General features: G+C 39.6%; 1 protein-coding gene across 8 annotated transcripts in view; it reads right to left on the reverse strand.

Annotated features, from left to right (window-relative positions):
- LOC126295198 (uncharacterized) overlaps positions 1–13,894 on the reverse strand; it is a 289,435-nt gene that overhangs the window by 209,298 nt on the left and 66,243 nt on the right. For 7 of the 8 annotated variants that reach the window (XR_007552409.1, XR_007552414.1, XR_007552408.1 and 4 more), the window contains one exon: positions 10,882–10,968. The exons of the other annotated variant lie outside the window; for it this stretch is intronic. Coding sequence is in view for 1 of the 7 variants with exons in the window: in XM_049987511.1 (XP_049843468.1) it covers positions 10,882–10,968 (87 nt within the window). In the remaining 6 variants the exon portion in view is untranslated. The remainder of the gene's footprint in view (positions 1–10,881; positions 10,969–13,894) is intronic. 8 annotated transcript variants of the gene reach the window in all.

Raw genomic sequence — 13,894 nt, forward strand, 5'->3', positions numbered from 1 at the left:
CATCTATATATACAATCCTATTTACTTCTTTAGCTTCCAGGGTTACACTTTGGTACTGCCAGAATTATACACTGACTGTAACGCTGTCTGACTTTTCTTCTCCTTTCTGATTTGCCTGTAGTATGGGCACTGCAAGAGAAGCTGTGAACACAGACTTCCTGTTTGTTCACAGGGAGCTTTTTTTTCTAAAAACTGAAAGACAGTTATGTAGTTTTTTCTTATGGGTTCTTGTAAAAAAAAGATAGTTACAAATGGAAGCTTGTGTGTATATTCTAATTCACAGACCCTGCCTACTTCAGTGTCATGTGAATTGATATTACTTGGCATTCCATAACACCCATGGCATATTATATTTGCTACTAAGTTACTACAAGTAAGATTGTACAAAAAACTGTTAGGTTACATTATCATGGCATCAATATACTGCTGATAAAATTGAATGAAGTGTGGCAGCTCTGTTCTGCTCCTACAATACAATATTACTAGTTACCCAAGATCCAGTACCTAATGCTTTAGCCAGATTTTGAATGTAATTATATGAACCAATACTTTTTAGATTGAAAAACAGGACATGTCTCCCCAAGCACAACACTTAGATTTATTTGTGTATTTGTTTCATTCAGTTCAATTTACAGAGAAGTGATTTGTGGACAGGCAAAAAAGATGGCTACAATGTTATTAGATCAGGACACCAAAACTTCATTTATGAAGTGTTGTGCCTATGAATTAGGAGAGGTTTTTGTGCTTACCTACCAACACCAGTTTATTTTACGATTTAGCTATAGTAACTGGTTCCCTTACTCCCCATATTTTCTATTGATATGGACTGCTTTTCATTATTGAGCAGTTATTCAAGAAGTTCTGTTTATACTACAATGTTGCACGAAAGGAAAGTTTACAGTAATACTCTTAAAGATCCTATAATGTTTCTAAGCTTTGTGGATGATGTATCTTTCCATGCAGCAATTACTGAATTGTGTACACCTGTCCCAGGTAAGTTGGATACAAAGCTATGGTTGTAGTTGTTGAAGAGAGTAATTTTATATGCAATTGCCTTAAGCAATTAACCAGATGTATTGAAAAAAAAAAAGCGTACATATGTTACACATTTAATTACAAATCAGAAACTAAGACTTAGTTTAATATCCCCACACCTGTTTGCCATTTTAAACCCTCATTAGTAGATGAATAAAGTGCTTTTATTATATACTCTGGGTTTCTCATGGTGCGGCATGTCTGAATAAAATCATTTTGGTTTTCAAGTCATGTCATTTCAAATAAAACATTCAAGCTTTTGATGGCAATCTGCATCAGCGTCATCAAGAAAATGAAACCACTGACTGCTGGGGCTGGCACGCCTACCACTTATACTGGCTAGACAGCAGCATCTCGCACCAACCAGAGAAGGCCAAAATCATGCACGCACAGAAGGTGAGTTAAGCAGCTCATAGCAACTCCATTTCACAGCAGGACCAGTGATATCTCGTGGGACGAGTGGTTGGCAACACATCTGCAACCTCCTACAAGTGCCAAGCATTCGCCTTTGTTTTCTTTCGCTATCCAAAGTCGACTTCCACATCCTACGAAGCATTTACCCCTGGACTCTGTTAAAACTGTTGCAGCATCTATATAGGTCAATCAGCTCTTACAGTTGTGGAGTGTTGCACTGAGCACAAGCAACATTAAACAAAGGGAGCTCACCCAGTAGGAAGTAACTGAGCACTGCCTGGAAAGTCGATGCAAAATACAATGTGAAAAGCAAGAGTCTTGGCTCAAGTATGAATATATCTGAATTTCTTTATAAGGGGAGCAGCCAAGATTAGAATAAATAGCAACAATTTTAACAGGGACAAGGAGTACACACTTAGGCGTCTGGGGGAGAGCTCTTATATAGATATGATTATATATAGCTTATATAGATACGATTGCAGCATCTGGCACCAATCAGAGAGGGCCAAACTGATGCATGTGTGGAAGGTAAGTTGCACATTTCGCGGCAGCTCTAGTCTGGCATAGGACAAGTGATGCCTTGTGGCATGAGGGGCTCACATGCTTGAAACTACCACTCCTGCCTCCCTACACCCGCAAAGCATCTGTCTTTGCTTTATTTCAGTATCTAGAGCCCGCCAACCATAGTAGTCAGTGGTTTCTTAATCCTGACAATGGAGAGGATAGCTATCGAAAGCTCAACTGTCATATTTGAAATGAAGTGGATTAAAAACTGAGAAGATTCTATACTTTTATTGTAAACCATTTTATTCACTGTGACACGGCTTCCCTTGTGTGGGCTTACCAATGTTGGCCCACTCTAAATTATGACAGATCTTATTGACTACATATTTCATACACAAGAGTAGTAGATCTAGTCAAAGTTTTACAGCCATACCCCTCAGAATCTCTGAGATTCAGTGAAGAGTATGTTAAATGCGTGTATAATATGAGGGTCATCCACAAAGTAAGTTCCGTTTCTATTTCTACCCATGGCAGGGCTACGATCGCAGTTCCGAGCATGCACAGTAGTTACTCGGACTCAAGGAGAAGACATGTATGCCGTTTTCAGATCTCTGCTGCCAACGTGTGCTTTGTTGTGCTTCTTTATAATGTCAGCCGTAACTGAAAATGCCGCTGCGTGTGAAATGAGATGTGATTCGTTCTCTAAATGCAAAGAAAGTTAAACCAAAGGAAATTCATCGGCAAATCTGCAAGGTTTAAGGACAAAATGTTATGAGTAGTTCAATGGTTAGAAAATGGGTCAAACTGTTCAATGAAGGATGTGATCAAGTGCACAATGAAGAACGAAGTGGACGCCCATCTGTGGTTATTGATGAACTGGTTCACACAACTGAAGAGAAGATCATGCACAACCGTAAGTTTACGCTTAGTGCCCTTACTATGAAGTTCTGCAAATCTTACAATCACTGATTCACTAAACTGTTATTGAAAAACTGAAATTTCGAAAACTTTGCTCATGTTGGATACCCAGAATTCTTACTGAACAACACAAAACGTAACGGATGGGCAGTGCACTTCAGTTCTTGACATGCTACAATGAAGAAGGCAATGGTTTTCTTTCTCGGATAGTCACAGGGGTGAAACTTGAGTATCGTGCAACACCCCTGAAACAAAATGGCAATCAATGGAATGGAGGCACACTTCATCCCAAAACAAAGGTTAAGCCTAAGCAAATCTTGACACTTCAATAAGTAATGTGCACCATTTTTTGGGACAGAAAACGTGTTTTACTGATTGATTTCTTACCATGAGGCCAAACAATCAATGCACATGGTTACTGTGAGACCACTAAGAAATTGCGCCATACAATACAGAACAAGCACTAAGGATTACTGTCAAAAGGGATTGTTTCTTTCCACAATAATGCCTGACCTCACATGGCAAATGTGACCAAACAACTCTAACAGGAATGTCACTGGAACACTTTTGATCATCCTCCGCACAGCCCGGACATCACTCCAAGCGACTTTCATCTCTTCTTACACCTAAAGTCTGTCCTTGGTGGGTTAACACTTCAACGTTGATGACGAGCTGAAAGAACATGTTACCACATGATTGAATACACAGGTGGCAACCTTCTATGAAGAAGACATACAAAAACTTGTGCCACACTATAACAAGTGCCTACAAAATTTCGGAAGCTATGTAGAAAAGTAGTTTAACAGCTGTAGATTTTCGTACAATAAATATTTCTTCTGTATCTGTACATGTTTGTTTTATATAACCAAACGGTTGTTACTTTGTGGACATACCTCGTATATTACAGTTTAGTCAGTACACAGCTTTCTTAGTGAATGTGGTCAGCATATTGCCTATATATTTGGTACTCCACAGTTTTTACTTTCTTAAAGCTCCTTCATTGAACTGAAACATAACCTGATGGCACTGTCACAGAACAGAACTTAGAGCAGCTTGCCTTCAGCAATACTTTCAAAATTTTTTCAATGGATTTAGTATTTTGCCATTTTGTTTTGACTCTCGGTCTACTAAGAACAAACATTTACTTCACCAACATATTCAGACTAATATGGGTTAACTCTAATTAATCCTGTGAGCAAGGCTAGACTTACATTCTAATCCAATTATTGATTAAGAATCAATACATAGCCCCTTACACCTCAGATGATATGACCTTCCTGTTTGGCATAACTCACAGAAGCCAGAAACTAAATTCAAAATTGATTGAAATTGCTTAACGTGGGACACTGACTACCAGTGGGAGGCAGTTCCTTCTAAATTATATCCTTTTATTGTATAACACCCCCCTGTGATCCATGGACCTTGCCGTTGGTGGGGAGGCTTGCGTGCCTCAGCGATACAGATAGCCATACCGTAGGTGCAACCACAACGGAGGGGTATCTGTTGAGAGGCCAGACAAACGTGTGGTTCATGAAGAGGGGCAGCAGCCTTTTCAGTAGTTGCAGGGGCAACAGTCTGGATGATTGACTGCTCTGGCCTTGTAACACTAACCAAAACGGCCCTGCTGTGCTGGTACTGCGAACGGTTGAAAGCAAGGGGAAACTACAGCCGTAATTTTTCCCGAGGGCATGCAGCTTTACTGTATGATTAAATGATGATGGCGTCCTCTTGCGTAAAATATTCCGGAGGTAAAATAGTCCCCCATTTGGATCTCCAGGCGGGGACTACTCAAGAGGACGTTGTCATCAGGAGAAAGAAAACTGGCATTCTACGGATCGGAGCGTGGAATGTCACATCCCTTAATCGGACAGGTAGGTTAGAAAATTTAGAAAAAGAACTGGATAGGTTGAAGTTAGGTATAGTGGGAATTAGTGGAGTTCGGTGGCAGGAGGTACAAGACTTTTGGTCAGGTGAATACAGGGTTATAAATACAAAGTCAAATAGGGGTAATGCAGGAGTAGGTTTAATAATGAATAAAAAAAATAGGAATACGGGTAAGCTACTACAAACAGCATAGTGAACACATTATTGTGGCCAAGATAGATATGAAGCCCACACCTACTACAGTAGTACAAGTTTATATGCCAACTAGCTTTGTAGATGAAGAAATTGATGAAATGTATAATGAGATAAAAGAAATTATTCAGGTAGTGAAGGGAGACGAAAATTTAATAGTTGTGGGTGACTGGAATTCGACTGTAGGAAAAGGGAGACAAGGAAACATAGTAGGTGAATATGGATTGGGGCTAAGAAATGAAAGAGGAAGCCGCCTGGTAGAATTTTGCACAGAGCACAACTTAATCATAGCTAATACTTGGTTCAAGAATCATGAAAGAAGGTTGTATAATGGAAGAAACCTGGAGATATTGACAGGTTTCAAATACATTATGTAATAGTAATACAGAGATTTAGGAACCAGGTTTTAAATTGTAAGACATTTCCAGGGGCAGATGTGCACTCTGACCACAATATATTCGTTATTAAGTGTAGATTAAAACTGAAGAAACTGCAAAAAGGTGGGAATTTAAGGAGATGAGACCTGGATAAACTGAAAGAACCAGAGGTTGTACAGAGATTCAGGGAAAGCATAAGGGAACAATTGACAGACATGGGAGAAAGAAAGAAGAACAGGTAGCTTTGAGAGATGAAGTAGTGAAGGCAGCAGAGGATCAAATAGGTAAAAAGACAAGGGCTAGTAGAAATTCTTGGGTAACAGTAGGAATATCGAATTTAATTGATGAAAGGAGAAAATATAAAAATGCAGTAAATGAAGCAGGCAAAAAGGAATACAAACGTCTCAAAAATGGGATCGGCCAGAAGTGCAAAATGGCTAAGCAGGAATGGCTAAAGGATAAATCTAAGGATGTAGAGGCTTATCTCACTAGGGGTAAGATAGATACTGCCTACAGGAAAATTAAAGAGACTTTTGGAGATAAGAGAACCACTTGTACGAACATCAAGAGCTCAGATGAAAACCCAGTTCTAAGCAAAGAAGGGAAAGCAGAAAGGTGGAAGGAGTATATACAGGGTCTATACAAGGGCGATGTACTTGAGGACAATATTATGGAAAAGGAAGAGGATGAAGATGAAGATGAAATGGGAGATATGATACTGCGTGAATAGTTTGACAGAGCACTGAAAGATCTGAGTCGTGAGTTGAAACAAGGCCCCGGGAGTAGACAGCATTCCATTAGAACTACTGACGGCCTCGAGAGAGCAGTCCTGACAAAACTCTACCTTCTGGTGAGCAAGATGTATGAGACAGGCAAAATACCTTCAGACCTCAAGAAGAATATAATAATTCCAATCACAAAGAAAGCAGGTGTTGACAAATGTGAAAATTACCATCATAGCTGCAAAATACTAACGCAAATTCTTTACAGGCGAATGGAGAAACTGGTGGAAGCCGACCTCAGGGAAGATCAGTTTGAATTCTGTAGGAATGTTGGAACACGTGAGGTAATACTAACCTTACGACTTATCTTAGAAGAAAGATTCAGGAAAGGCAAACCTATGTTTTTAGTATTTGTAGACTTAGAGGAAGCTTTCGACAATGTTGACTGGAATACTCTCTTTCAAATTCTAAAGGTGGCAGGGGTAAAATACGGGGAGCGAAAGGCTATTTATAATTTGTACAGAAACCAGATGGCAGTTATAAGAGTTGAGAGGCATGAAAGGGAAGCAGCGGCTGGGAAGGGAGTGAGACAGGGTTGTAGCCTCTCCCTGATGTTATTCAATCTGTATATTGAGCAAGCAGTAAAAGGAAAAAAAGAAAAGTTAAGAGTAGGTCTTAAAATCCATGGGGAAGAAATAAAAACTTTGAGGTTTGCTGATAACATTGTAATTCTGTCAGAGACAGCAAAGGACTTGGAAGAGCAGTTGAACGGAATGGATATTGTCTTGAACGGAGGATATAAGATGAACATCAACAAAAGCAAAACGAGGATAATGGAATGTAGTCGAATTAAGTTGGGTGATGCTGAGGGAATTAGATTAGGAAATGAGACACTTAAAGTAGTAAAGGAGTTTTGCTATTTGTGGAACAAAATAACTGATGATGGTCGAAGTAGATAGGATATAAAATGTAGACTGGCAATGGGAAGGAAAGCGTTTCTGAAGAAGAGAAATTTGTTAACATCGAGTATAGATTTAAGTGTCAGGAAGTCGTTTCTGGAAGTATTTGTATGGAGTGTAGCCATGTATGGAAGTGAAACATGGATGATAAATATTTTAGACAAGAAGAGAATAGAATGTTTCAAAATGTGGTGCTACAGAAAAATGCTGAAGATTAGATGGGTAGATCACATAACTAATGAGGAGGTGTTGAATAGGATTGGGGAGAAGAGAAGTTTGTGGCACAGCTTGACTAGAAGAATGGATTGGTTGGTAGGACATGTTCTGAGGCATCAAGGGATCACCAAGTTAGTATTGGAGGGCAGTGTGGAGGGTAAAAATCGTAGAGGGAGACCAAGAGATGAATACACCAAGCAGGTTCAGAAGGATGTAGGTTGCAGTAGGTACTGGGAGATGAAGAGGCTTGTACAGGATAGAGTAGCATGGAGAGCTGCACCAAACCAGTCTCAGGACTGAAGACCACAACAACAACATTGTATAACCGTTGTCAATGGTCCACTGTAATGGCTACCACGTGGAGTTTTACAGCTTTGTACCATCAGTGCCCAAGGCACACGCCACCAGACCATTGAAGCCTCTCTCCAGCAACAAACAGCCACTTCCCACCACATCTCATTGTGCTGCCCTGCAGCTGTGTGTGTCTAAAGAGTCTATGAGTAATCTGTATAGGCAGCAGCCAACACTACATGCCAGCTGTTATTCCTAGTACACTCAAAATTCGAAATTGTAATAGTAAGTGTTTATTGGCACTCAAAACAAAAGTGTTATAATCTTTTTAAAAATTCAGCCTCCTCTGACCCTTAAGCTCCTTATCAGGGCAAAACTGCCTGTCCAAGGGAGCGTCTAGGAGATCTGTTGTAAACTCTGGAAATCTTCGTTCCTGTGTAAAGTGGAAGGTTGTGCAGGCAACCATCAGCTAGACGCAGCTTTGAAATATTTCGCTGTATCATTGAGATGGAAAATTGTCGTCTTCTCCAGTCAAAAGTCGTTATCTAGCTGAGGGGCTGCTCTGATAGTATATGCTCCATAACTCGTGTGTTGCTGGACAAGCACTATTCACTCAGTTTAGGTCTGTCAACTAGAGATGCCTTGCAAAGATTGCCTACAACCCTCAACCAATAAAGAGTGTGGAAGAATGATCGTGTGGGAGCCCGGTAGATGAGCACTGAGCAGCATGTTCACAATGACCACCTCAGCCCAACACTCCACTGGAAAAATATTCAGCATCTTGTTCCAGTGACCTGTAGACACAGGATCATTCGCAACAAGTGCAAGAGGTCTTAAACCTCACATAATTTACATGAGGTATGAGGAGTGAGTTATGAAATGCAGATGACGAACCTGGAGTAATACTATGCCCTCACATGGTCAATTCTGCATGAATAGTTATTTTAACTGCACCACTTACATCTACGTGACAGAGGGTACATTCCACTGTAGCAGCTACTATCACTTTTATCCGATTCCATTCACATATGGAGCATGGGAAGAGTGATTGTGTAAAAGCCTCCGTGCATGCTGTTATTAACCTTACTCTCACAATCCCTATGGGAGTGATATGTAGGAGAGGGGTTAGTATATTCATAGAGGCATTAATTAAAGCCAAGTCTTTGAACTTCATTATTTGTGTTTCTTGGAATACTTTACATCTACCTCCAAGAGCCTGCAGTTCAGTTTCTCCCATGGATCAAACAAACTTGTCACCATTTGTGCTTCCCTTCTCTGTATATGTTCAATATCCCTTGTTAGTCCTACTTGGTGCCACACACTTGAGAAATATTCTAGAATGGGTTGCACGAGTGATTTGTAAGCAATCTCCTTTGTAGACTGACTGAGTTTCCCATGTATTCTACAAATAAATCGATATCTGCCACCTGCTTTATGCACAATTGGGCCAAGGTGATCATTCCATTCCACATTCCTACAAAGTATCACAACCAAGTATTTATATGAGTTGGCCATCAGCTTGCAGAGTATCGATGCACATGAGAGTGCTCCAGACAGCTGCAGTTGTGTGTTCAACTACATTTTAAATTATCTGCTACAAAGAGCAGCACAGACAAACATTCCACGTGTAAGAGAAAGAGTTTACGCAATCACACCTCTTAAAATAACAAAGACTGCAATTGTGTGCTGGCAAGAGTAATCGAGAAAAGTAGATAAAAGGGAAAAAAGGAATCACCACAATATCTCAAATGGAACCAAACATGGCTGTAGAGAGACTGAGACCAAATTCAAATGCCTCGCTTTCAGCAATTTTTTTGTATTTTTCATACAAAATCTGGAAACTGGAACTGAACAAACAGAACCCCTAAAACTAAGAGCAGGGAAGATGGACTAAAAATTTCTTTTTAACAGGCAGAGCCCATTAACATAGTGGCAAAATATCCAACCTGGACAGCGTAAAATGTGGGAACATCTAAAGGACACGTTTCAACGTTTCAAGCACCTAGGTGAAAGTCTCAATACAAACAGCAACATGAAGACAGAAGTCTAAGAAATGTCCAAAAACAGACAGATTACATCAGAATACTTACAAATCTAAATACCTATATATCAGCATGCCAAATTCAGACACTACACTATTGTAGTTAAATGTTGATGTTCATGCAGCACAGACAACTGCAGAAACAGGTTCACACAGAGAAAAAAAAGAAAGATACATTTAAAATTAGACTAACTATTAGAAAAAGTCCTTCAATAGATTTACTGAGAGCCATGGACTAGGGAGGAGAAGGGATAGCAGTGATAGGCACGGGGGAAGATGCTGTAGTGCCCTTCTAGTAGACAGACACACTGTTAATGTTCACATCCACATAGAATGCTGCACATTGTTTGGAGCTAATTTGATGGACCCCATGCGTGCTTTCACAGGTGATCCTGCCTTTCACGAATTAGGATATGCCAGTAACAGGACTGAAATGGGTAGTAGTGGCAGGATGTAAGGGATAAGTCTTGTATGGACAGGTCTTACATCCATTACTTTAAAAGTGATATGACCATTGGTGCAATGGATTGGAGGTGAGTCACTCAACGAATCCTCTGTGTGATGAGTAGCAATCTATCCTTATTCATACTGTTATTGCCAACTTGCTCTTCCACATTACGGTTTGGGAAAAAAGATACCGGAACAGAAAATCACAAGTCTCATGAGAGAAAGGAGTACATACATACCTAGGGAAGTGAGGGATCAGTATAGAAAACACAGATTCACAGAGGAAAAAAGTGAGAGGGGGAAACTATTCGACAAGAAAGCAAGAAGACCAGAACAAATATTGTCAAAAGAAGAACTAGAAAAAGTGTTACAGATTCAAGGAATACTGGTGAAATAAAAAGTAACATGGAATGAAGGCAGTAGTGTAACTGTAGCCCATACATGGATGGAAGAATTTAAAAAATAAAAAATGTAGAACACAATGGGTGAAATAGGTCCCGCACAATAGATGCGTCAAACATGGTGATGCTTTAGAAATATGAATGCTCAGCTTCTTTTATCAATGAAAAGTACCATTAATGCTACAAAATTTTAATTTTGCAAGTAAAATTTTACAAGTCACACAGTCAAATACTTTAGATGCATCAAACATCAACAGAATCATTTCTTTTGTTCAGCCCTGTCTGGACATCATTTGTGCAGTCATATGTGAACTCTTGAAGACTGGAGCATAATGTAAAACTACTAATGTTAACTCCTACAACTCTGTTACCTATACTTCCTTCTGCTGTGTGCATCACACAGCACTTCCACAACTCTCAAATCAGGCAGTAAACCTATCCCCACCCAAGAAAATCTGCAAGGACAATGTTATTACTTACATTACTGCCATCTGATTGTGATGCAAGTGCCAGTGCTCTGTCTTCAATTTCACAAAATTTGCAAACACCAAGTAAATCTTCAATAATCTGTACAAAATAAAAAATAGGCATCATTTAACTGCCAAAGAAAAGTTAAAATGTATATTTCCTATGCCATATAATGTGAAAAAGCATGAATACGATATAGAATATGAAAGTTGAATACAAAGTCTGACACTGTATAGTGCAGGACAGTACCAACTGCTGACACTAGTGCTAGTTGCAAGACAAGACATTACAATTTAGTTCAGCTGGAGATTTAAAAAACATATGATGAAATGAAAGAATATGCCCAGTTAGTTAACAGAGACAAACATTAAATTGTCATGGGGGTGGAACTGCAATTTGATGGTATAAAAAGGAAGGGAAGGAAAAATTAAGACACCCGGTAGAAATTTTCATACAGTATAATTTCATGTTTTCTTTGTAGCCTTCAAACTGGAAAATGGTCTGAAGCAGCTCTCCACACAAGTCTGTCCTGTGCAAGTGGCTCTATATCTGTGTAACTACTGTAACCTACATCCATTTCAGACTGGTTACTCTAATCCAAGCCTCTACAAGTCTGACCCACCCCCCTCCCTGTCCCATTTCCCTTCATTACAAAACTGATGATTCCTTGATGCCTCAGGCAGTGTCCTGCCATATCATCCCTTCTTTTGGTCAAGCTGTACCACTATTTTTTTCCTGCCAAATTAAATTTGGTATGGCACCCATTAGTTATGTGATCTATCAACCTAAACTTTACCATTCTTCTACAGTTTCGCATTTCAAAAGCTTCTATCCTGCCTCTGCATGAACAGCTTATCATTTCTGCATGAGGCTACACTCTACATAAACATCTACAGAAGAGATTGCCTAACAAATTTATTGTAAAGTCTCTCATGTTTTCTTGGTGTGATCAATTATTTGTGTTCGTCTGGGCTTTCTGATATGGCAGGATCCAGGCAGCAAGTACACAACACTAAAATTTACAGCGTCTGAAGGAGACTGCTAGGTTGGTTGGCAAAATATTGTGCATAAAATGAAAACAACTCGACAGAACATGCGCACACAGTTTTATTTTCAGTTTCAACATATTCCTGTCTTTCATAAACAGTTTTCTTGCTACTGCCAGTCAGGATTTTACACCCTCCCTACTTCAAACACTGTTACCATTTTTGCTGCCTATTGGCTACACTTAGTGTTTTATTCCCTAATCTAATTCCTCCAGCACAGGCTGTTTTAATTCAGCTTCATTCTACGATCCATGTTTTACTTTTATTAACATTCCACTTACAACCTCATTTCCAGACACTATTCATTCCATTCAACTATTCTTCAAAGTCCTTGGCTGTTTCTGGCAGAATTACAATGGCAATTTTTAATTTGTTCTCCAAGAACAGGCATTTCCTTTCCAAATATCTCCTTGCTTCCTTTTATTGCTTGCTCAATGTATATACTGAATAACATTGGCTACATATCTGTCTCACTCCTTTCCCAACCACTGCAATTCTTTTACACACTTTGACTTTTGTTGTTGAAGTGTACTTCCTGTACAGGTTGTAAATAGCCTTTTTCTTTCTGCATTTCTTCAGTGCTACATTCAAAATTTTAAAGATTGTATTGCAGTTAACAATGTCCAGATTTATCAAAATGTACAAACACTATATACATAGGTTTGCCTTTCTCTAAACTACCTCCCAAAATAAGTCACGGGCAGTATTGTGCCATAAGTTTCTATACTTTTCCTAAACCCAAATTGATCTTCAAGTTCAACTTCTATCACTTCTCCCATTCTTCCACAAATAATTTGTACCAGTATTTTGCAAGAGTGACTTATGAAACTAACAGACGAGTGTGATAAAGCCAGAGGTATCACTATCTTTTGCCATCTGCCTTGCTCAAGATCCGTATGCTGCTGCAGATGCTCATGCAACTGCCTGCGTCAGCACAACACAGATGTTAATCGACATACTGACATAAGGCTGCCCTGTTGATGCAGGTATCAACACCAGCGGCTCTGTCTACAGGGCAGATCTAAAACACTGGCAGTGTTTAAAGACACAGAAATAGCACCACCAACATCAGTGATGTCAATACTTGTCTATCTCTTGGCCAATGTGAACCAACCCAGCTTCAGTCTATGCCATACTGTGGACTGTTACTTATTGTGCAGCCCTCAAGATTTGGATATTGTTACACTACCACCCTGGTATCACCTCCAGGTAGTTTAATAATTATACATTGTGCTGTTGACTGTTTTAATCAATTAATAAAAATATTGCAAAAACCAGTGTTCACTTGTATTATGTACCACAGTGTTCACTTGTATTATGTACCACAACAAAAGTGACACTGTGGACTTAACTTGAGTGTGTTCCATTGCTCGAACTGTGAAAACTTGGCATGTGAATTTTGGCACTTCCGTGACACTTTAGGACTGGGTCTTTTCTGTGACCTATGGACTAATTGTACTGCATGGTACCTAACATTTACTTAAGTCACCATGGCTAAGCCACTTCTTGCAGCTGTTATGCAACAGCTGATGGCTTATCAAGTTGAAAGTTAACAACGAATGGGAGACCTCCAGGCCAGAGTATTCCAACAGCTGGTGATCAATCCTTCGCTCTTCCCATTGTGAAAGGAAAAATTGGAAGCCTGGGACTGCAACAGCTTTCTGATAAGTTTAAGGTAAACAACTATGATAGTGCTAAACCCCTTTTCTTATCATCGACTCTCACACAGACTGGCCCCTCTGATGGAACCTGATAAAACTGACTTTCAAAGAAATTTGTTCTTTTTGGATCACTTATTAACAAAGCAATTTCCATGTGATTTCTGCTCACCTCAAGTTTTACCTATGTTGCAAGCAACTGAGTCAGTCCTATCTACCTAGGGCATCTGAACTCCAGGGGATCAGTCACCAATGCAAATGTTTTTACTCCTACCACCAAGGAGTCTTATGCAGAAGACACAATAAAGAGGCACAATTGTC

The sequence above is a fragment of the Schistocerca gregaria genome, chromosome 11, assembly GCF_023897955.1.
Source record: "Schistocerca gregaria isolate iqSchGreg1 chromosome 11, iqSchGreg1.2, whole genome shotgun sequence".
NCBI classification, from domain to species: Eukaryota; Metazoa; Arthropoda; class Insecta; order Orthoptera; family Acrididae; genus Schistocerca; species Schistocerca gregaria.